Source organism: Leuciscus leuciscus (genome assembly GCF_965113295.1).
Source record: "Leuciscus leuciscus genome assembly, chromosome: 7".
Classification (NCBI taxonomy): domain Eukaryota; kingdom Metazoa; phylum Chordata; class Actinopteri; order Cypriniformes; family Leuciscidae; genus Leuciscus; species Leuciscus leuciscus.
In genome coordinates this window covers 29941277-29966576 of record NC_138731.1, presented here as the reverse complement: position 1 = coordinate 29966576, position 25300 = coordinate 29941277, and the positions used below count along the sequence as shown (strand labels likewise).

Here is a 25300-nt window from a genome sequence, read left to right as displayed (position 1 = left end):
TGTTAGTTTTAATAAATAAAATATATATTTTTTTAAATCAAGGAAATTTCTCTGGCATTTCTTTCTTTTTGCTGTATCGAAAACGTACCGAACCGTGACACAAGTGTATCGTATTGAACTGAACCGTGAATTTTGTGAACCGTTACACCCCTACAGTTGGACAATAAAGTTGAAATTTAATTGCAAATGGTTCTCAAGCAGAGAGAAGAGAAACATTTTTCATTCAAAGCACTGAAAGCAGTGATTTATGTTTTCTTTTTCAGGTTTGAAAATGCCATATCCAATACCCTGGCCTGTACCATTCAATTTTATTTTATTTAATTACATTTTATTTTATTTTATTACATTTATGTCAAAGATACAGGAGAGTGATAATACACACATAGCAGCCAATAAAATCTGTTGTTCAATATCTGACTGCTTGTATTGCCTCATGACTGATGAAAAATTTGCCTTGTTGTGTGCAGTAGAATTTTGATGCATCGCAATGCATCGTAGAATCGAATTGTATCGAATCGTTACCTGGTGAATCGTAATCGAATCGAATTGTGAGGGTAGTGTCAATGCACACCCCTAGTGCTGCACTTCAAATTTAAGACCAACTCTTTGAGACGACAAATTCATAAGGTGTATTTTTCTACACGAATGTCTGATGAACAAGGCCAGATATAAACATGTGACGGAAGGTTTGAACACAGACCCATCAGCTCACATACCTCATTAGGGGTGCGGATATGCTTGACCTTGGCAGGGAAATGTTTTCTTTCTTTAGGAATCTGGAGTTCTTTATAGACCCCTAAAACAGGCTGGGGCTCCTCCAATCCCTAAAAACACAACACCCTGCTACTAAACCAGCTCTGAAATTTTAGTAAGCAAACTGAGTGATTGCTATGAAATTTATTTCACCAGAAATTGAGGAATTGTACAACGTCAACAGAAATGAAACTTCTACCTCTGTGTTTAGATCCCAGTCATCCAAATCAAGGGCTGGAGGCTTAACCACATAATCCTGGAAAGAAACACTGTCAATATCTACACCTCACACAAGCAAAACAAACCCCCTCCCGCTAATCTCCACTGATCAGACCTCTTGGCTGCTGATGGCAGGGTCAAAAGTGGCATATTGGTGGTGCACCATTATCTTGCTAAGAGCCATGCCATCCACCATTATCTCTACCGTAACACAGTTACATGGATCCTCTGGGTGTTCCTGCAAAACAACAGGTTTACTGGGAGAAAGCTGACTGCTTGTCAACACATGATGATTTGACCTATAAGTGATTAATACAGTTCTGCTGATACATGAAGTGGTGTAGATGTAAATAAGTACATGCAAATTTACTTTACCATAATGTAGACATTGACTGAACGCCCAAGTAGCAACTCCTTCATAAGCACCACAGCATCCCACTGCCATCCCTTCCCGATCTGTAACAGTTAAAGCCTGATTATTTACGGAAAAAACCAGACTACTTAAATCACATTCTAAGAATTACTTTGAATTTTACATAAATGAATGAACTAATGAAAGGATTTATCTCAGAAAGAATTGTCTTTGTTTTATTTCACAACACCATTAAAACAAAATATTTGTATAATACATAAAACACATCCTGTTTATAGGATTTATATATTTTTTGCATTGTGAGAATATTTATTAAAATAATGTCAGATTGCAAACCCACTTTAAATGGCTCTAAAATATGCTTTATTTTCTTTAAGCAAAATTACATTTTGTAGTACATTTTATTTATATTGTTTTTGGGATGAAATATGATCATACACAAAATAATTGTAGAAATCTCACAGCTAAGAGGTTAAAACAGGGTTTCCTGGGGTTTGTGAGTTGGTTAAAAACTAATAAATAAAAATCAATCAACTTTTTTTATTATTCTAAAAGTTAATAAAAACAACTTTTAAACAATTTTTGAATACTTTTAAACAACTTTTGAATAAAAAGTAAAAAAAAAAAAAGTTTGTTAAAAATCCTTTTTAAGGATGCACTGCTGCAGATGATCACATTGGCCAGTTTACATTCAAAGTGATCAAATTCAAATGACCACACACGTACCGGTATGACTCCATTTATCTGACAAGGCACACAGAGCTGCGGCACATCCTCACAGAGAACCACTGGGTACACGTGACAAACCGGGATGCTCTCCACAAGTCCCTGATCCACATATCGGACCTGTAACAATTACATCACAAACTGGTAACAAAACAATACAACCCATAGTGTTAAGCCAATTATATTTGATCAGAGAATTTGGGATTTATAAATAAATTCACTTTCACACAGAAGTAATGCAATGCAACGAAAGCACACTGACCTTCACGTGTCCTCCAATGACCTCCTGCACCTGACCTCTGTACCAGAACATGTCGGTTCCCATGACAGCACAGCCCAAAACTCCTTTCCAGTTGTAGTTCTTCTGTCTCGGCAGAGTTTTAATGTGCTGTTGCAGCCGCTCCCGCAAGCGATCAAACTCGCACACTAAACAGCAGAAAAAAGAAAAATTAGTAGTGGGAGAGGACATTTAATGAGAAACAAATGTTCCTTGCCCATGTTTAACAACATATGACCATGATCATCTTTTTCAACTTGAGAATTATGTCATAAGGTGTTCACACGCCATGTCTGTTTCAATTAAAACGGACCCTAGTGCGATTGCTCTGTTAGTGCTGCCATCTGAACCCTGGTGCGCACCAAACAAGCGAACCGAGACGAACTCTGGTGTGGTTCAAATGAAATATAAACGCAACACGGACCAAAGACATGTAAACGTTTAGTCCGGACCAAACGAACTGAACTAGTGTGAACACACCCATAATTGGGTGTCACATCACTTGGCTGTTTTGTGTAGTTTGGCCGCCACCTCAATGCATCCTATAAATGTTGTCATATGTCTTTGCACACATCCAGTCCACAATCCATGTGAGAGGTAAATTTGGTGAATGGTAGCTCTACACATGCAATCATATAGGCAGTGTTGGATTTTATTTTTAGCTCCTAAAAGAAGGATCTCATCATGTAGTCAACGGGTTAAGTAAAATTTGAATGAACGTAATATAGTGCATACATTTAGCAAAATGCTCCTTTTTTTCTCAGCTTTTTTTCTAGCTGACTAACAAGTTTATGGACATTGAATGGCTCTTCTGAGGCAAATGTAATGGTATGTGACAGTTTACAAACTGTTTTATTGAGGTCTTTCCCCATTTGTAACACAGATTAAGCGATTAGATAAGACAATACATTTCAGAAAGTTGTACCGTTTCTTTTAACATACCTTCTGATGTTCATTCATGCTCACTTCATCCTATAACTAGTAGTAAAGCAGAAGAGATGATCGGTTCACATGCCGCTTAAACTGAAGCGCTACAGTGATGTCACGCCGCATTACAGAGCACAAAAACCATATTTATTGTTTGTATTTCGAGGTAAAATTGGCAGAATATGAAAGCTGAGAATTTGTTTATTAAAAGGAATAAACATATTAAAAGGAATAAACATGTTAAAAGCAACATTAAAAGTTACAAAGCCCTACAAATTGTTCAACAGAGATGAGGACTATTTGAAAAAGTCTGATATTTTTTGTTTTGACATTTTTCTGTGGCATGAAGCTAACCCTTCCTTTCCCCGTGCATATTTTGCACCCCAAACTCAGTGAGTGAAACTGGTGCACAGTCAAATTTGTATTAACGGCAACACAACAAAAGATTTGATAGGCTACTCAGAACACGCAGGTAAAAAGGCATTACATGCAAATTTTTTAATCATAACGTACATTTATATTGTAGCCAGTGGCAATCTCATTACAAATATCAGGATAGCAAATCATAACAGAAGTCATTTACATAAAATTTAAGGCTGAGAGAGATGCTGAAAAGTTTTATTTGTTTTAGCTACCAATAAAAACTGCACACACCTGCTTGGTGTGTCATTGCGTAAATGACACCTTGTTCAGAGATGGCCGAGATGCTCATGAGCGCGTTTCCGCAGGGAGGCAGCTCTGGAGGGGGGTAAGAGCGTGTCTGCACTCTCTCTGGTGGTGGGCTAAAGCGAGGGGTGGGTGTGGGAGGAGTCTGAGATGGGCTCACTTTTCTCTGTGGCTCAGGAACCTCCTCACTCAACACACACTCCTCTGAAAAGACCGTCTCAGATGTGGAAGCAGCCCTAGGAACAGTTTACTTCAGTATATGCAGGGCTTGACATTAATGTTGATCTGAATTACTACTTTCCTTCAGTGACATTTTTCTTACTTTCTCTCCTTTAGTGCAAGCCCTTCACTAATGAGAAAATCAGCAAAATTGACGTTTTGACCGGCCCGGTTCGAACAGAACAGAGACACAAGCACTGGGCTGGCGTTTGGCTCCTGAGAGGGAAATTACACACACAGAATCAGAGACAGGAACTGGCTGTAATAGAGTTAACTTCATTTCTTTACATTCATTCTAACCTTTATGTTCATTACAGCCATGGCACCGGTCAAGTAGAGAGAGATAAAGTCACACGCTGTGGCTGTCCACGTAGAGCGACCACCAGCTGGCCTGAGAGTTAGAAGAGGAAGAGAACATAAATTGTTGAATTAAAAAAAATATATTTCCGTTACATATGCCAAATGATCAATGAAAAAGTTGTTTGTTTTGTGATAGAGTCCCTCCAAAAATCCTCCAGGTCCTGCACATTCATTGGTTTTCCAGCATCTTCTGCATATTTGAACCCTCCAACAGTGATTGTATGGTTTTGAGATACATCTTTTCTCACTAAGGACAATTGAGGGACTCAAACAACTATTACAAAAGGTGCAAACATTCACTGATGCTCAAGAACAACAAAATGCATAAAAAATAAATAAAACCCCAGCTCTTATTTTGTTTTAAGATCTTATTTTTCCATTTAATACTGCCCTTTAGAAGCTAAATATGATACTTCAATGATTCCCTGAAGAGAAAATGCATACAATTTACTCTATCAGCAATTATTGTTTCTGCAAAGTGCAAGTAAACTTATGACTGCAACTGTATATGCACAAATATGGGAAAAAGATAATTTACCTTATACCACTGAGGTTACATTCCAGTAGGAAAGATCCAATCAGATCCGCACAGAGGGGTCTGAGATTGTTCACATGGAGATTCACTTTATTACCAAAGTCACAACGCAAAACCTATAAACACACACCAGTTTAATTAAACAGCAGATTCCCACTCTTTCCATTTTATTCAATAAGTGTGTGCACGAATACCTCTGCAACACCACTAGTGGACACGCTGCACACTTTTCCTCTTTCCCAAACCCCAGTGTTATTAGCAGCACAGAACATCTCTGCTTCCCAGGGCATCTCCTGCGGCTCAGACTTAGAGAAGAGACTCTTCAGCGTGTCGTGGATTCTGCAAACATTGCGAGCAAAATGGCAGTGTTACAACTTCAAATGCATCGGATGACTATAGAATATGGACTGAGGAAATCGGGCACCTCTTCAGCTGGCTGTCAAACTGCAGCAGCTGCACAAAGATGTTTCCAGGGGAGGTGACGTGCGTCACACGAACTCTGATGTCTTTGAGACAGGTAGGTAGACTCAGGCTGGTCTTCAGCTCTTCAGAAGCAGGAGGGGGAGTCGGCACAACAGACCGAACTTCCTCTTCAAATGGAGGGTCCCAAACCGTCGTCTCCAAGGGCTGGGTGTCTTTAACCTGGATCCTGATAAAGCAGAAGAAAATGAACATGGAAAAGAATGAATTTTACAGCTTAGCTTGAATGAGCGAGCACGAGGGGAAAAAAAGAACAAAGGGACAGAAAGAACAAAAAAACAGAAAGAAAGATGGTCCAGATGTTTCTTTGGTCTTTTTACAACTTACTGTTTACTGGAAACAGCAAGGCCATTTCTGACCAGTATGTCCTCAATACTGGTTCCTGGAAAATCGTCCCCAATCTCATACAGACACACGGGCACAGGTCTAGTGTTGGACTCTGAATAAACGTGAGTGACAAGCAAAAATTTACAGAATACCACATTACCCTCAATCTCATTAAGTAAAATTTATTTAAAAACTACAGAAATGTAAACATTAAACTTGCTTAAAAGCATTGATGTATCTTAGATTTCTGTGGTGTGTTTATAAAGGGTGTAACGGTTCTCTGTTTATAAATAAAATAAAAACGCACGCACTTGCACCGCGGTTTCTCAAATCTGACGACGCAGACGCATCTATAATCTGGTTTGTTGAGTTAGGATAATGTAGGTTTCTGTCGATGAATACACATTCTATCTTCCCCTAAACTTAGTTCAATAGGAGTGCCATATGCTCTAATATGACCAGTCGTTTATGCCGTCATCACCCAGGTGTTGATAACACGTGAGCGCAGGTGAGACCTGAACAGCACACATTGCTATCTGTGTTTAAACAACTCATTTAATCATTCAAGCGCAAGTAGAGGTGAAAGAACTTGCGCACATTGTGAGAAGATTTGTGTGTGCAATCATCCGAAGCGCGCACACACGGAAAGCCTCAGACAGTGCGCAAATATTGAGTTCGATTTCAAGTTATGCGCTTGAATGGACAAATTCACAAAAATATTGTAAACAGTCAAGAAAGACAAATTGTGTATCAGTATCAGTGTATGTGTATATGTAGTGGACTAACTATTGCTTGTAGTTCGATTATTTGTTCATATTTTCTTCATTTTTATTTGACAGTAGTCCTTTTTCCCTAAACATAGCACTTACCGAACTGTACCGAAACCATGAACCTAAGAAATAAAAACCAAACCTTTTGTAATCTGAACCGTTACACCCCTTGTTTGTGTCTGTAGGTGTAAAGTTACGTTTTGGCACAACAGTGACAAGTTTATGCTCCACGAGTTCCTTAAACATATCACGGGCTTCATCACTCCATGTTTTCTGCAAACTGACCACATCATTCAGACTGCACCACAAGGCCTGAAAATAGATGGACAGATAGGCTTCCTTAAGTTGGTTATTTATCAGAGGTCTCATGCCGATGATTGAAGTGTGCTTGTAAGACCTGCTTTGACAGGATCATTCTTACTAGTGGGATGCTATCTAGTGCTATCTGGTGCTGCAGGGTCATTTTCACTGCACATTTGATTTTAAATATTTAATTTAATTTTTATGTTGACAAAATCAAAATGAAACAAACAGAATTATTAAATTATTAAATTTACACACTTGAAGGATTAGTTTCATAGGTGTAGATAAGTTCAACCAAAATTGACAGAATAATTTGCAGTAGGGTGTCAGAGTAGAGTGTCGGTGAGGAAAGATTGAGGAACAGCCGATATATCATCTACTTGGGTCCTTTAACAGAAAAAACTGGAGCATGCATGATCTGGATTTTCAATATTTAGCAGTGGTGGACAGTAATAAAGTATTTTTACTTTAGAGTATATTTTTGGAAACTTTAACTTTTATTTCACTACATTCCAAAGCATAATATCATACTTTTTACTCCACTACATTTCATAAAAACATGTAGTCCCTCTTTATTTTGAACTGAAGAAATCCTCACCTGCATAGAGACATGAGAGCAATGTCCAAATCATGAACGTTTATTGTTGTAAATGAAAATAATATTTTTAGGTCATGACAGTCAGTTGTTTGTGAACTAAATATGCTGTAAAAGGGAGAGCTGTTTAAGCCCATTGTAAGAAATGCTTGAATGTGGACATGTCCATATTTGTATTACAGGGTAGGTTTTAGGTAAAAACTAAACACAACGTTAAAATAACGCAGATTAATGTCCATGCATCTTGCCTGCTGCTGTAGCGGTTTCAAATAATATAAAAATAGTATGTTTGCATAGCGTTCTTAAAATGTTAACACATTTTGCCCTATGTGACATCCGTTTTCATACTTGCAGATATTGAGTGTCTGCATAATCTTCCTTATTGCCTAGTGCAGGCTACTTAAATTTATAATTCATAATGTCAGAGCTGTAATCAATTTTATATTTTAATCTGATACATGCAGCACAATCAAGTGAAAATCGCTGCGCCCCATAAATGATAAATATTATAGGCAGTCTATTAGGGCTGTCACTTTACGTTCGAAAATTGATTGCACAATCGATCGGACCAATCAACGCAAGTTTCGAAAACGAAAATAGGGAATCGATTTTAACGGTCTCTTCTCGGAGCGCGTCCAGCTCATCACGATACGCCCGCAGCGAACGCGCGTCACACAGCAACTGCAGGTTCTGACAAACACACATAACAGCAAATTATACTTCTGCTTAATGTGTCTCTTTTAACAACAAAACTGTGAATGCTGCCGGTATGCAGACAGTCTCATGCATAGATACATATTCGGGCTACGAATCGCCTACGTAGGCGAAATTTGTTTGACATTTCTAATCGTAAACACAGCCATGTTGAAGACTGCAGTAATGTTTTTCATTGATGTTATGGCAGTCCGCTCTGCTTATTTTTTATCGAGAATGTTGCACTCCTGTTTGTCATTGTGCACGAAACTTCATGCCAATAAATCATCAGGAATATTGCTGAGTAGTGTCTTAAGCGCCCTCTTTACGTTCGTTCTAGTGCCTGTTAGTTGTCCGTGGATTTGCCCATATTTGGCGTTTAAAATGGAAACGTCTTTAGACATGGAAAATCGATTTTACAATCGATTCAATGAACACTTATGTCTCAAAAATCGAACAGGATTTTTTCACAAAAGTGACAGCCCTACAGTCTATTAGCAAAAGTGCTTTTCTTCCTGTTTTCTTTCAGTTTCATCGTAAATTAAATAAGCTTGCTCCAGCCGGGAATGTTAAGTGCAGGCCAGAGGGGGAGGGGGAGTGGGGAATGGGGACAAACGCACCAGGTACAAGGTACAAGGCAACAGTGCCTAGTGTGAGCAGAGGTGGGTAGTAACGAAGTACATTTACTTCGTTACATTTACTTGAGTACTTTAGAAAATTTGTACTTTTAAGAGTAGATTTGAATGTGGGTACTTTTTACTTTAACTCGAGTACATTTCTAATGAAAAAACTGTACTTTTACTTCGTTACATTGGGCGACGTTCCTCTCGTTACTTTATTTTAATGCAATATGTGTTGTTAAATGCGTAGTTTATTCCAAGCGCGCTGTATCTTTTTTTCTGGACTTGAGCGATGCTCAATTCACAAATGAATCACTCTTTTGAGTCGATTCTGTTCAAAGACTTCATCAAACAAGTTCAGATCTGTCTAAGTCGGTTCGCGAATCAGTTTGAATGATTCAGTTCCTGATTCTGTTCAGTTCCCTGCACGCGCTGAATCATCTGAAGCGATTTCAATTTACACTGGACTCGGAGTCGTAACAGGAAGATTTAAGCACATCAAGACCGTTAGATGAAGTGGCAGTGGACCTACAGTACAGTCAAGTGAGAGCAAATCTTCAATGCATCATATTTTTGCCAGCGATGAAGATCTTTATTAGTTGAACATCTTCGTAAGCTGTCTGTGAATGAATGATTCCACAGGAGTCAGGACGATATATTCGATTTCATTTCACTCAGGTAATACATTTTACAACCAAACAGATTATTACGCCACGATACTAGAAAGTATGACATTACCCGTTTTTTGGACATTTACATTAATTTACATTAAATAAAGCTACCATTGTTCACAGTTTATGAACACCCGCCATCCCGCGGTAGTGTGTGTGTATTGCGCAGTGGCGTGCGAACTCGACTTGAAAACGAATGCCTTTGCCTGCCGTAGATAGTTAACCAGTTAAAACATGCTTGCAGAAATATACATTTGATTATATTTTGGAGAACAGTCAGAAGAAGATTCGTCGATGTACTTTTTTTTGTTTTTTTTTGTGTGTGTGTGTTCAGGTTCAGTAGCAGTCATGAGCGCGAGCACAACTCTTCACATGTGCTCGCGCTACATGCCTTTGAATGCAACACTCTGCAGATTCACTTTATTTCGACATTGTCTAATAATCCAAATGTAGTTGTATAAGTTACTATTATACAAACCAGAGGACAGGCAATGATTTTCGAGCTATACAGATGGCAGAAATATTGCTTACGTCTCTCTTCTGTTTTTGTTGCAAAGATAGCTGATAATAATAGTCATTTAAATAAACAAAATTTAAATAATATCATTTTATATATATGACGACTTCAGAGGCAAAAGCCTCTAAGTACCATCTGAAATTTTCTTCTAAAAGAGCATTTTTATCAAGCTTGTATGTTTATGTTCACACTTAAATGGCAATGAAAAGTAGCCTACCTATTAATTGTCATTAAAGTGAAATTATTGAATTTAAATATACAAGCTTGATAAAAATGATTGTTTTAGAAGAAAAATTCAGATGGCACTCAGAGGCTTTTGCATCAAGTCTTCATATATATATATAAGTATATATATGGGTAGAGTATCCAAAAACTGTACTCAAGTAAAAGTACAAGTACTTATAGAAATATTTACTCAAAGTAAAAGTAATAATCTTAATAGTTACTTGAGTAAGAGTAAAAAAGTATCCAATGAAAAAACTACTCAAGTAGCAAGTAACTAGTTACTTCGGATCATATAGGCCTATATAATTATATATTATATAGGCCTATATGATCCGAAGTAACTAGTTACTTGCTACTTGAGTAGTTTTTTCATTGGATACTTTTTTACTCTTACTCAAGTAACTATTAAGATTATTACTTTTACTTTGAGTAAATATTTCTATAAGTACTTGTACTTTTACTTGAGTACAGTTTTTGGATACTCTACCCACCTCTGAGTGTGAGTACACCCTAAGATACAGGATATTTGCACTCCCAGGTATGTTTGTTACCATGGCATTAAAATGAAAGTATGTGAATATGAAAAGTACTTGTACATATGAGAGTCAGCACGATCACAAGAAATCTTGCCATGCACCGGCAAGTAATTATTATTTAAAGGAGAACTCCGGTGAATTTTTAAGTTAATCTTGATCGTTTTACCTTTGTGAGTACTGTCTATAGAAAAAAAAACGAACCGGATTGGTGCTTGCAACGCGGAGCTGTTACAGTTAATGCCCAGAGCTCCCATTCAGCTAAAACGGCAGTTATGGGGGCATAAACCTAAAGAGTGTCTTTGTGCCTCTTAACAGACACAAAATGCAATTAAAATGTCTGTCCAACATGAACAGGGCCCTTACATGACAACAGATGCGTTTAGCAACTTAGCCATTGTTTAAACTCACCTAAATAGTGTTTTAGACGGATAGCTGTAGTGTCGCGCTGAAGTCCCGTGGCAACTCAGTTGTAGCCGGAACACGACGCTCCTCCCACCTGCACTATGTGCGCGATTTTTTCCTCCAAACCACTTCAGCGGAAATCCCACCCTGCAGCCGATTTCATTGGTTTAGGTTACAGTGATGGGTAGGTTTAGGGATCAGTGTTTGGTGTAGGCAATCTGTAATTTACATGACCAATAAAAACCTTAGAATCAGCTGCAGGGCGGGATTTCCGCTGAAGTGGTTTAAAAAAAAAAAAAAAAAAAAAAAAAAAAATCACGCGCACTTACTATTTACCTTTTTCCGGCTACAACTGAGTTCCCACGGGACTTCAGCGCGACACTACAGCTAGCCGTCTAGAACACTATTTAGGTGAGTTTAAACAATGGCTAAGTTGCTAAACGCATCTTGTTGTCGTGTAAGGGCCCTGTTCATGTTGGACAGACATTTTACTTGCATTTTGTGTCTGTTAAGAGGCACAAAGACACTCTTTAGGTTTATGCCCCCAAAACTGCCGTTTTAGCTGAATGGGAGCTCTGGGCATTAACTGTAACAGCTCCGCGTTGCAAGCACCTATCCGGTTCGGTTTTTTTTCTATAGACAGTACTCACAAAGGTAAAACGATCAAGATTAACTTAAAAATTCACCGGAGTTCTCCTTTAAGACTATTCTATTCATTTGGATATTGGGGAACCATGGTTGTCAAGTAAGTTTCATTCATATTTAAACCCCCTTTAAACAAGTATAAAATTTCATACCAGTATTGTCCCTCATAACCGGAATTACAGGCTAAATCTTACCATTTCTGGCAAAGCAAAGAACTCGTCCTTTATCTGTCTCAGATCTTTCACGGAGAGAGTCTTTCTGTAGCCAAAGTCCACATACCGAACCTCGACCATCCGACCACCAGGGAAACCTGAGAGATAAACAGAGGCCTTAACCTTCATACATTTTATCAGAGCGACAGTCTTCCTAGGGCTGTGCAATTAATTGAATTTCGATTTTGGCTCCCAACGATCACCGAAATAGTACAATCGAGTAAAAACAATTATTTTGTCATGTTCTGTTTTGCAAGAACACTCTTATTTTGTCTTGTGTTCTGAATGACACGCTCACGCGCACTTCCGCCCCTCCTGAAGCCGTAAACTCTCTCAGCTTGAATGATTAATCTATTAAGACTTAAAGAAGTGAAAATGATCAACTTTAGTTACGATGAAATACTGGCTCGATTGTGTAAGTGACAATTCCATCATGTCCCGACTCCTAAACGCAAGAGTGTTGTTTCGACGCTTGCCTTGTCCAACCCATTTTGAGAGACAGAGAGAGAGAGAGAGAGAGAAGACGCAGCACCGCTGAACACTCAAGCGGTTTGTGAAATTGCGTCTTTGCGAAAGTTTTAAAATGATAGATTTGATTTTATAATCTGTGTTGATTAATTTAGGCTATTCATACAAACTACTTGCTAAAGTGAATCAATGTTTGTGATTGATTCCCGCATTATAAGTGGTAGACCTGCGGGAAAATTTAAATACTTGAAGTATTATCGGTTATATTATTTATTTTAATAGTTCAAAAAGTACAATAAAATGTTAAAATTTTTATTTAAGAATTGTTGAAAGGTGTCTTTTTAATAAATGCAACACGTTATGTGAAATAATCGTGTTACATAATCGTGATTTCAATACTGACCAAAATAATTGTGATTATGATTTTTTTCATAATCGAGCAGCCCTAAGTCTTCCTTTACTGAATGTTTATATGTTTGATATGGTGAATACACACACCTGTGACCTGAACCCTGCACCATTCTTGGTCATAGCTAGCGACGCAGGCCTGTGAGATAGAAGGGCAGTAGATCTGGAACTCCTGGTCTGCATTGGGATGACTGTAACAGTCTTGAAGCTTCGAATGCAACAGCAGGTACTCCATATTTTCAACCTGCATTCACCAAGGGTGAGTAAATCACATTTTCAATCATTCATTTAATTTCATTAGGAATTTATAATAATGTGTGTTTTTACACCCACTTGTTGTACATAGAAGTCTGATGGTGAGTTTACATGAGCAACCATAGCGTTGAACTCAACATTGATTTTAGGGAGAACTGGAGGGTAGAAGAGCAGGGGCACACTGCCAGGAGCTACTATAGGAGAGTAGAATCTGTACACACAAGTTTCAGATCAGCATTGTTCATATTAACAATATTAGCAAAACAATAACAAAAAAGAGGTGACAATCTGTGTTTACTAGGGTTGGCAAAGTTAATGTGTTATTTTTGAAAACATTTCATTAAGCTTTGTGTAATGGTTCACCAATAAGCATTTCTTTTCTGTTTGGACGTTCAGGCATTTCTAATTTTCACTAGCATTTACATTTTATTTATTTGCCGATGCTTTGCCAAAAATACTATTCAAGGTATACATTTATCAGGGCACGCGTTTCCTGGGATTCAAATCTTCTCACTTTTTAAACTACATTATTTTATATTTATTAACAAAACAATTTACTACAGATTTATAATTTGCTATATATGCGACATGTGTGTATATATAGAGAGAGGGAAGAGAGGAGAAGCATAAATTAGAATATTAGAGCATTTGGATTGTTGTTTGCAATTTGTTCTTATTTTATTAGACTTTTTACTTTTTTGCATTGAAGAAAAGTAGATTTTTGTTTGTATATGCTGTCAATCAGAATCGGCCAAGAAATTTGCAATCAGTGCATCTCTAGCCCTATGTGATGCATGACTGACAAAAATGATCTCAGTTAAAGATTTCATTGTTCAATATACTGATAATAGCAGATGAAATCTAGATTGAACGAAATAGACAAAGAAGGAAATGCATGTGTGCTGCAGGGGAGGGAGAAAAAAGTATATTAGACGCTTCGCGTGCCGGTCTTAAAAGTGACAGTAGCCTATAGTAAACATGCTGCCGCTTGTCCTTAAAGGGAAAGTTCACCCAAAAATGAAAAGTCTGTAATTTACTAATGTTGTTCCAAACCTGTATTAAATTCTTTCTTGTGCTGAACACAAAATAAGATTGTCATTTTGTTTTCTGCTTCAGTATGTGGGTAACCAAACAGTTGCTGGTCCCCATTGACTTCCATAGTAGGAAAATATACTATGGAAGTCTGTGTGGACCAGCAACTGTTTGTTTAGACACATTCTTCAAAATAACTTATTTTCAACAGAAGAAAAACTTATTCAGGTTTAAAACTTGAGAGTAAATTATGACAATTTTCATTTTTGGCGAAACTATCCCTTTAATGTTAATAAAAAAACTAAACACAGAGAAAATCACTCGCTGCTCTGAGAACTTTAATAGAAGCTTTAAGAAGAATCAATGTATAATTTATACAGTGAAGTCTATGTAGCGTTTTATTTTTATATTTGTTCATTTAATTTCTTTCTTGAATGCTACTGTTAAAAACACCTACTGTAGCTGAAAAAATAAAGCACTGTTTACTTCATTTGTATATTATGTTGTGTAATGTTTATCTTTGATCTTATTTTTTAATAACAAAGATTATAATGAAAAACATTTTTATCTACGCCACTTTGGCCTAAATGTCTGCCATTCTTTTTTTATTTAATATTTTGTTTCCTTGTAAGGCTTTGTTTTTAAAATTGGGATATTAGTTTGGCTGTAATGCTCAGTCACTTGCAAAATAGTTAAACCAACATGAAAAAGAATGGTGATAAAATCATGAATCGTAATTTTTCTGAAAAAATCGTGATATGATATTTTTGCCATATCGCCCACCCCTACTCCGATATTCTATAAAGTTCGAAAAGGTTGAAGGAAAGGGCAATCGTGGGCTTCATTGTATAGCAGGGGTATTCAATTAAAGTTACAAGAGGTCCGGTCTCTATATTTCCTTCCCAGCGGAGGTCCGGGCAATACTGTTTTGGAACAGTTATACATTTCCATCAAGGCAGCTGTAGTACTTTGTAAAAGAAAAGAAAAAAACCTAAACACTCAAAATAGTCAAAGATGAGAATCTTGGGCCCATAGAGCCAAAACAGTGATGTCATGTAACCCATGTAACCGGACCAAATCAAAACGCAGATTTCGGTGCCACTTAAATGCCTCAGCTGTCGGTTGAAATATTTGCAGTTTGAAATGTAGTAGGTCTATATATTCAATAAAAGAAACTCGCTTACTGACAAACCGTTGCTTTCAAATGCTCACGTGTACTTTGCAAAGAGTGCTCGCGGCGTGCAACTGTGTGCGACTCCAAGTAAACGGTTTATGGACTTGCACCTCAAAAATCTTTTATGAATTAAATGTAAACAGTCGTCTTAAGGGATTAGACAGACAGGACAAACATCTGATGTGTCAAAATAGAGCTGTACATTAGTGTGAACGTGGCCAACAGTCTATAATGTGGCCTATTAGATCCCCCGCTGCCTAAGATGTCATCGGTAATAATAAAACAGCAGCAAAGCTAAGAAAAAATAAATAAATCACTCACTGCTCTTGACTTGAAAACATTCAGATACTCAAAGCACTCTTTGTTTATTGCTTGTCATTTGTCCTGTCATGATAATTAAATAATTATTGCACTCTTTTATACAGTACAAGGGGGAGTCATAGACCAAAAGAAACAGACAAGCACCAATTAAGTTTTCGTGCAATATATTAAAAGTCTTATAAGAGAATAAACATACACAATAGAAGATTGTGACTCTCAGAGTCGGACTGTGAGGTGCCTAAAAATTCCCACCTTCAGTGTGCTGTAAGGATGAAGTTAACAGCCCCACATGTGACTATTACACACCTGGCCAGTTCCATGAACACCAGATGCTCCCGCAGGGACACCATCGCCGTTTTCCTCATATCCACTAACAGTGTGTCTCCGTCCTGACCGAACACCTGCATCTCCACAGCCTCAGAGCCTAGCAGTCTTCTCATCTCGTCACTTGCCTCTGAAGTCCACCCTTTCACCTGATACAGATAAAAACACAAACACCACATCACTTTCCATGTCTTCAGTTATCAATTGTGCTTGGAGACAAGCCACGCTCAAACAATTAATATTCTCTAATAACATCCATAAAACAGAAATAGATATGAAACAGAAGTTTTCCACCACTAGATGGCACCCATATGAATAACTTCCTGTTGTTGAAATGTGAGAAAATTGTTTTAACATGCATTTTGTGCACTCAATTACAACACTAATAATTGATTATGTTGTTAGAGTAAATACATCTCCACAGCTCTTACCAGGTCTGAAGGAATAATATCTTGAAGGGAACATTTGATGGCCAGGGGAGCCCAGCCGTTTATTTCCAACAGAGCAGCTGCATCAGGTCTCCGCAGACACTCATTCAACGAGCTTAAATCTCCATCACTAAGACACACACAAAGAAAACATGATTTGCAAACAGATCAATCTCAGTCAACTCTAATGCCATGAGCAGATTCACTATTTGAAGATACAACAACATTCAGGTCCAGATCCAGAAATGCACACAACTAACTAACAAATAGAGGATTTTAAGCCCTTAAAAATGACAACAAAAGGCTGTTGCGGTGAAGGAATTTACCTTGTGGTAATTTTGAGTGGCTCAATAGTGCGATACGCAGTATTATCACCATTTTTTATTTATATTTATGGCTATATAAATAAGTGTTACAATGTGGTCAAGAGGAAAAAAATTAGGACATATTCAGTAACTAATGTAACCAAAACTAAACGGCGTTGAAACGGGAAGTGAAATGTCAAGAGAATGTCAAAATAAGGGTCCACATAACAGAACATAAACCTGACAATAAGCTTGTTAGGCTATTGTTTTATGTATAACAGTTAGTTCCGATCCTCGATTCTCCATTGACTCGATGCATTGACCAGCGCTGACACCATTCATGGGAAATACCCTTAAACGTTAAAAGGATGATACAACAAAGATTTCACTTTCCTTGGACACAGCAACTAGGGGTGTGCACGAACATTCGCTCTGTAATTATGATTTTAAAAATTAAAATACTATTTGAATATGACTACGTTTCTTTGCTGGCTGTAAATGCAGTAAATCCATGATAAATTCCAAGCACTAACTCACAGTTATAATTGAATGCAATGGGTGGAGCGTGTTTATTGTATTTGATCACAATGTCGTCATCTGCTTTGCGAAGTTTGGAATTACTTAGATGAAAATGATCTTACAAAATGGAATTACCTTTAATCAAATTAACTAATGAAATGTTATAATATCACCACCACAATGAGAAAAATCGCATGAAATCCAAACACCAGTCAAATGAGGAAAGAAAGCTGTCCGTTACTGCATTCACGACAGGTAAGCCAAGCTGTACCCCGAGTGAGCCGAGATGATACCTTATCAGATAGCAAAATGATTTTGAGACATGCTTCCTTTAAGTTAAGTTTCGTTGAGGGAGACAGGTTTAAGAACAGAAAACACAAAGTGCTGTTAGAAACTTGGCTTAGCACACCTTTATCTTTGTGTCTCAGCAATGTCTGTCAGCGCAGTATTCACTCGAGCATATGGATATGAGAGATGCACCGATTGATCGGCTGGTGACCGGAATTGGCAGATTTTCAAGTGATCGGCCATGACCGGCCAATCAGTCTGACATATGCCGGTCAAAGGCACTCGGGCACCGCATGATTAACATCGCGCAACATCAGCATCACACGTGCACACGGAACGGCACATGTAGGAAAAAGCACCTTTCTGAAGAATCTACTCCACGCCGCTCGCTCAACACCAGAATGCACTTTGGTGATTTGCTAGTTCGAGACAGTCAGTAAAATAGCTAAGCACGAGTGGAGCAATAGGTCATTGAGTTCAAATATTGTTTTAGTGAAGTTGCAAGCCTTATACAAAAATGCACAATAAAAATCAAAGTTAAGAACGAGCAGGGAGAAGAAATTGGAGTGTGGAGAGACAGAGTTAGTTAGCAAAGATTCATATTGGAATCTAAAGCGGCACATTGGCAGAAAGCACAAGGAAAGTACAGCAAAAGGTGAGCTATAGGCCTATGATAATAAATCCGATTAATATGTAAGGTAGCTATTGTGTTGTACCCCGCTCTTTATACGCGAAAATTAGTTTTCGCGCGCATATGATACGCACTTTATTGCGTGTAGGGCTGGGTATCGTTCCAAAAATTTCGATACCAATACCGATACCTTGATTTCGATACCGGTTCCTGAACGATACTTTTTCCGATACCAATTTTATGAAATCCATTTTAATAAGATTACATAACACATTACCTCAGAAAAACTTTGGTTTTATTTTTTCCGTTTGACTCATGCTCCTTAGCCAGTGCACAAAGGAACAACTTTTTTTTTTATAAAGAGCTCATGCTCACCAAAGCTGAATTTGTTTGATCAAAAATACAGTAAAACTTGTAACATTGTGAAATAGTATTACAATTTAAAATCTTATTTGAATATATTTCAAAATGTAATTTATTCCTGTGATGTCAAAGCTAAATTTTCAAAATCATTACTTCAGTGTCACATGATCCTTCAAAAATATGAAAACGATGTGCTGCTTAATATTTTGGAAACTATGATAATTTTTTTCATGTTTCTTTGATGAATAAAATTTACAAAAGAACAGCATTTATTTGAAACAGAAATCTTTTGGAACATTACACATGTTTTAAGGTAATTTTTGATCACTTTAATGCATCCTTACTGAAAAACAATTCTGACTAACCAACAATTTTTTGAACGGCAATGTACATTCAGTAGGTCATTATTGCAATATAAACACTGTCAGAGTGATCAACAAGGTATCTCTTCATTTACCAGTCGAAGACGAAGCAACTTCTGCTCTTATGTTTACTCCGTGCACTGTTCAAGGGCTTCATCATATCTGTCGTGGTACCGGCCTTTGCAGCAATTATTTTACCGCAAATACTGCATCGCGCGCTGTTGGCATCGAGCCTGGAGAAATGTAGCCACACTTTTGATCGACTTATCCACATCTTTAAGGTATTGTGTGTGTGCGCGCGCACTCGCGTCTCATAGGAGTATGTGCGTGGAGAGTTTGTGTGTGTGCTCGCGTCTCATTGCGTATGTGCGCGAGTTTGTGTGAGCGCGCGCCTCTCATATGAGTATGTGCGCGGACAGTTCCGCGTGTCTCGTGTGTGTAGAGTTTGCGTGTATTTGCGTGAGTGACTTTAGGTGTGTCGTTGTGCATTTTATATGTATTTGTTTGAGCACTGACGTTGACGAGTTAACCCCTTAGGTATCGAAATCTGGTACCGAACAACGAGTCATTTTTCGATACTCGATAGTATCGAGGCAATTCGGTCGGTACCTAAAAAGTATCGAACTCGGTACCCAGCCCTAATTGCGTGTAATACACGCGCATCCCACAACACTAATTCTACCCAAATGTATAATACATACGTACCCCACACCACTACTAAACCTACCCTTGCGTATCATATGCACGTAAAAACTCATTTTCGCGTATAAATTGCACAATAAACAATGCGTGCTATAGAGATGCATTTAGTGTGACCGGGTTGCATCATGAAATAAGATTTCCTTACCATGAATTTAAGAATTCGTTCTCTCATTAATGCTGGGCAATTCCACGCAAAACTGTCACATCCATAACGCCAACACAATGCCATGGTATTTAGTTGGCGTTATGGATGTGACAGTTTTGCGTGGAATTGCCCTGCTGCGTTCACACCGGACGCGAATAGCGCGTCAAATTCACGCCTGCCGCGTCTAGTTTGACGCTTGACCACTTTGTGTTAATTCGCGTGTCAAGAGCGAAATTGACGCGCGTAAAAACAAAAGTTTGAAGCAAAATTTACGCGCGTCAGAGGCGAAAGTTTCGAAACCCGTTGGCGGCCATCTTTTTTAGATGTTTATCGAGCATTAGCATTAATCGAGAGAGTCACCGCTCGTATATGCTCTGGAGAGCAGAAACAGCTGCGTAGGGGACATCGTCGCTGTACTCGGGTCCACCAGACCCTCCAGAGGGTTTCAGGAGTTTCACAATTTGCTCCAGGAGCTAGGTTTGGTGGACCTAACGGTGAGGACGCTGACGAGGACAGCGTAGGCCGTAAGGCCTCGGCCTCGAGTGGTCACTGCCTGACGAGCCCGCGCTCTACAGCCCGGCGCGAGGTTCACCCTCGCCCGCACCCACCTAATCTGTCATTTATTTTTGTTTTGATAATAAATGGAGCCAGCCTCCAAAAGTGAAACCTGTCCTGTGATTTTTGTTTTTATACACTAAATTGAGTTTGTTGTCTTTACATTATTCTAGATTATATGAAACATTATTATTCTAGATATGGAATAAATAGCATTCAATACAAAATGAGTATCTCTCATATATTGAAATCGAGTTTTTATGTGAAAGATTTGCTTTGTTGTGCATTTTAGTCATATTACAAAATAATTTATTGAGGCCAAACATAAAATAACATTATAAACTGTCACTTCACCACGTGACAGCAGCAAGCAGGCTCCTGATTGGTTAACGCGGCGCGAATTGACGCAGAAGTTCAGATTTTTCAACTCGGGCGGCAGACGCGAATTCGCGTCAAACGCGTGAATGCACAAATAGCACTAATAAAATCATTCGCGCTTAAACGCGCCAGACGCTCAATTCGCGCGAACTTGACGCGCGAATGAGGCTTATTCGCGTCTACCGCGCCACGCTCTACGCCTCATTCGCGCCGCAGGAATTTTTTACGCGCGTAACGCGTCTTTGCATTGACTTAACATTGAAATCACTCGCGCCTGACGCGCTATTCGCGTCCGGTGTGAACGCACCATTAGGCTAAATCATGGCCACAAATTAAACTTGTTCTCTGGTTTTAGTAAATTATGGCCACGTTCTTGAAGTAATTAATTCTCTCGTTGTATTAAAACAAGGGAACTAATTATTACAACGTGGCCATGCACAATTTACTAAACCTAATTGTGTGTTCGCTTTAATTAAAATTAAAATTAGGAAACAAATTGTTAAAACATGGTGTTGTTGGGTGGGAGTAATGAATTGTTAATTCGTTATGCAATCATCATATCAGTGCATCTAAAAATAACCTATATAGCCATAACCAACACACTAATATTATTTATGGGCATGATAATCAAGATGTGTTTTGTGGAGATCTTTATGCATTTCATCTTGTTTTTTTATGTGCCGTTTTGCAATGGCAGTTATGTTCACTGAAATAAAATAACGAAAATCTAATATACTTTTTCAGTTATTGCATTTTATAGGCTAGTTTGCTAAAGGGCAATGTCATGTTTTTTTAATTAATAAAGTTGATTTAATGCATTTAAATGAATAAAAAGTACAGACTGTCACAGAATGTCATATCATAACTGCTATTTATAATCCTACTATTAATACATTTTTTCAAGAAATCCAATTCAAACAGAAACCAATTAGCCTACTACAGAAATGCAAAACGTAAAATGTTCTATAAAAGAAAAGATAGAAAATAAATATTTGTGTGTGCTGTAAAGTGGTTAGAAAAAATGAAATCGGAATTGGCTAAAATCGGCATAGGCAGGTCAAACTCAATGGAAAATTGTAATCGGTGCATCTCTAGTGGATATTATAATTTTTTTGATCAACATGAACATGAGAAACGATATAAACATGACAACATTAAGCCGACTCGAGTGTATTGGGGCTGGTCCGAATACCATTTTTTGAGCTTCGAAGCTTCGGTAGTAATGAACATCGAATATTCGAAGCTTCGGAGAGACGGGGCTGAACATATTCTTCTCTCTAATAAAGGCAGGAATCTCTATGTGTCTGTCTGTCCGTTTGCATTTTGATTATTTCGAGAACCGTTCATCCAATCGACTTCACAAGGGAGTGCGGTGTCTCATTTGGTGCAATATAGATGGACACGCGAGACGCGACACATTCAGAATTAATAAACTTTTAGTTAACTACAGAACAGCGCGAGCGGGAAGCGGCACACCTCACGCGGGCAGGGCTTATATGCTCCGAGAACGGACACTGCACTAGTGCTATAAAACGCACACACACAGGTCTGTTAAATTAAGCAATACTTTTAAGGTAGTCTAATATTTTTCTGACTAACTAATTACTGACACAGTAAAGGGTAGATTTAAATAAAGAAAAACGAAATTTAAATAAAGAAAAACGAAATTTAAATAAAGTAAACGAAATTGAAATAAAGAAAAACTAAATTGAAATAAAGAAAAACTAAATTAAGTTAAATTAAAAACGAGATTAATTTAGATTGATAATAACAGGTAAAAAGGCTAATACATTTTGTTTCTATTATTCTATTTTCCACAATGTCAAAGCAACGCAGCTTAACCCAAAACACAAGCTCAGCCTTGCACCTCGGTCCATACAAACTCTGCTGTTCTGCGCTCTAGCCAGAGAACACTCCCGTTGCAGGAACACAGGCGTCAGTTATATTTCTAGCATGCACGCGTTTTCCGCTTGGCTCGAGCCGCGCGTCTCACGCAGGCAGTGTGCAAACTCCAACCTGTTAACATGGGAGCCGAAACGGACACGCCACGCAGCCAGTGTGTCGCTGGCCTTATTCAAGCGCGAATGAGAACCGTTTCGTGGGGTATCCCAGGTGTGCAAAAAAAAAAAAAAAGCTTATTCGAATGTCAAATTTTCTAATCGAATACCAACCCACCGAACGAATATTCGGGTCCAGCCCTAGAGTGTATATGTACTTTCTGTAAGATAATTGGCTCAGTCTGCTTTATTAGCGTTTTTTCAGTTTGCACTGCTTGAGCTTAAATGCTTTTGTTCTTTATATTTTTGGTTTACACATATCGTGTTTAATGTTTTCAACAAAAAGAAAACCTCTAGATATAATGTAAACTTGTGTATGTTGCCTAATCATAAGCTTGTTCAGAAATGGTGACAAAAACTTTAACTTAAATAACCTCTTTCTTGTTAAACATAATTTAAATGAAATAATATTAGATTTTTATGAGCCCAAATATTCAAATACAATATTTTTGAAAAAATGCCCATCCCTAATGGCAACCCTTTCACAAATATATATGACTTGACCTCAAGACAGACGCAGGTAATCACACGCGCTCAGTCGATCTTTCATTCACTGTCTGTTTAGGCTTGTTAAAGGGTTAGTTCACCCAAAAATGAAAATGCTGTCAGTAATTACTCACCCTCATGTTGTTCCAACCGCGCAAGACCTTCGTTCATCTTCGGAACACAAATTAAGATATTTTTTATGAAATCTGAGAGCTGATCACTCCTCCATAGGCTGCTAGGTGGCCCAAACTTGCTGGCCCAGAAAAGTTATTAAAGAGATCGTTAATATAGTCCAAGTGACTACAGTGGTTCAATCTTAAGTATATCAAGCTACGAGAATACTTTTTGTGTGCAAAAACAAACAAAAATAACGACTTTATTCCACTATTCATTTCCTTCTCTCTGGGCCTCGTAGTGTTTTTGCGCTGCGCGTCTGTGTTATACGTCATCACGCATCACACACATGACCAGCGTCGGCCAATAGTGAGCCTACGTGGTGACGTGTAACACAGACGCGCTGCGCAAAAACACTACGCGAACCAACTAGAGGTCCAGAGAGAAGGCAATGAATAGTGGAATAAAGTCGTTATTTTTGTTTGTTTTTGCGCACAAAAAGTATTCTCGTCGCTTGATATACTAAAGATTGAACCACTGTAGTCACTTGGACTATATTAACAATCTCTTTAATAACTTTTCTGGGCCAGCAAGTTTGGGCCACCTAGCAGCCTATGGAGGAGTGATCAGCTCTCAGATTTCATCAAAAATATCTTAATTTGTGTTCCGAAGATGAACGAAGGTCTTACGCGGTTGGAACAACATGAGGGTGAATAATTACTGACAGAATTTTCATTTTTGGGTGAACTATCCACAGTGCCTCTGTACAAATCACCATGGTACAGTCTTATAATTATTAACTTATTTAATAAATAAATAATCATACATGAAGTGCAAAACATGAAGGGCATAGCCTTATGAAAAAAGAAAACACGCGAATATCGCAGTTGCTGCGGTTACTTGCAGTCCTCTGCAGTTGGCTTGTCAGTATTGCGGTACAACCCTCTACACACATCTTGGCAATATAATCGCTATATTGGCTAGTCAAATTTTTTGGTTACTCGCCAGACTGATATATATATATTTTTTTATTTTTTTTTATAGGCTATATATTTTATTTTATATTCCACCAAATCAGCTTATCTTTGTAAAATGACACAGCTTTTTAAATATCTAAATGTACACTCTTAAAATCAGTCAATCAAGCATTATATTATATTATGATAATCAAGCATTATTTAATGATAGAACTTTAGTGATTAAAACTAAAAGTTGATAATCATGCATGCATGCTTGTAATTTTAACTGAACTTAGGACTGGTGGTGGTGGTTAAGATATTGTTGGTCATTCAGTGTTTCTGTAAAAAAAATTATAATAGTCATTCATAATAGTTATTAAAAGATAATAATCCTACTACTAATAATGACAATATATAACACATGAGCTGCTGGGTTCATGACTGTTAATCACGTTAATCAGCGTTCGCTCGAACTGATTTGCTGAAATTAAGAGTGCCATCCAATGAGATTGCCATTTGCGCATTAGTTCCGCCCACTCCCAGAGAAAATGGCATATCTTCTGCTTGTTCTTAAAAGCTGAATAATTCCAGATGAACTCAGGAATGGAATTTTGACAGGAAAATACAAACAAGTACATGGTTTACATGTAGCGCGTCGATTTTGTGTGGTATGTAAGACTCTCGCTCTCTCTCTCTGCGTGTGTGAGAGAAACGCAAGAGTTTACGGTACGTCAAATACAGGTACGCTGAGCTGAATTTGAAATATTAGTACAGATCGCTTGACGGAGAGCAAAACTCAAGCGCTCAGTCAGTGTTCAGCGAGTAGAAATATATCCATGTTAAACTTGTACTTGGCATCTAACACACACACTGGCGAGTAAAATATTCAACTGATATAAATACTAGTGTAGAACATTGCATAGAAACCGTGTCTATTCCTCGTTTAGTGAGATCAAATAATAAATCTAATGCAGG

The 25300-nt window shown here is 38.0% G+C and overlaps 1 protein-coding gene and 1 long non-coding RNA gene across 3 annotated transcripts in view; one reads left to right on the top strand and one right to left on the bottom strand.

Annotated features, from left to right (window-relative positions):
- The window catches only part of rnf17 (ring finger protein 17), a 45922-nt gene that overhangs the window by 3366 nt on the left and 17256 nt on the right, over window positions 1-25300 (bottom strand). For both annotated transcript variants that reach the window (XM_082176348.1, XM_082176349.1), the window contains exons 14-32: window positions 16465-16591; window positions 16016-16182; window positions 13261-13393; window positions 13018-13171; window positions 12034-12149; window positions 6830-6944; window positions 5863-5974; window positions 5480-5704; window positions 5250-5394; window positions 5059-5171; window positions 4461-4551; window positions 4264-4376; window positions 3930-4177; window positions 2334-2497; window positions 2072-2191; window positions 1348-1428; window positions 1088-1210; window positions 953-1009; window positions 717-824 (exon numbers count right to left, since the gene is read on the bottom strand). In XM_082176348.1, the coding sequence (XP_082032474.1) occupies window positions 717-824; window positions 953-1009; window positions 1088-1210; window positions 1348-1428; window positions 2072-2191; window positions 2334-2497; window positions 3930-4177; window positions 4264-4376; window positions 4461-4551; window positions 5059-5171; window positions 5250-5394; window positions 5480-5704; window positions 5863-5974; window positions 6830-6944; window positions 12034-12149; window positions 13018-13171; window positions 13261-13393; window positions 16016-16182; window positions 16465-16591 (2512 nt within the window). The remainder of the gene's footprint in view (window positions 1-716; window positions 825-952; window positions 1010-1087; window positions 1211-1347; window positions 1429-2071; window positions 2192-2333; window positions 2498-3929; window positions 4178-4263; window positions 4377-4460; window positions 4552-5058; window positions 5172-5249; window positions 5395-5479; window positions 5705-5862; window positions 5975-6829; window positions 6945-12033; window positions 12150-13017; window positions 13172-13260; window positions 13394-16015; window positions 16183-16464; window positions 16592-25300) is intronic.
- Window positions 21888-22746, top strand: LOC309503676. Its single transcript, XR_014207810.1, has 2 exons — window positions 21888-22386; window positions 22429-22746. It is a non-coding gene; the product is annotated as an uncharacterized lncRNA (long non-coding RNA).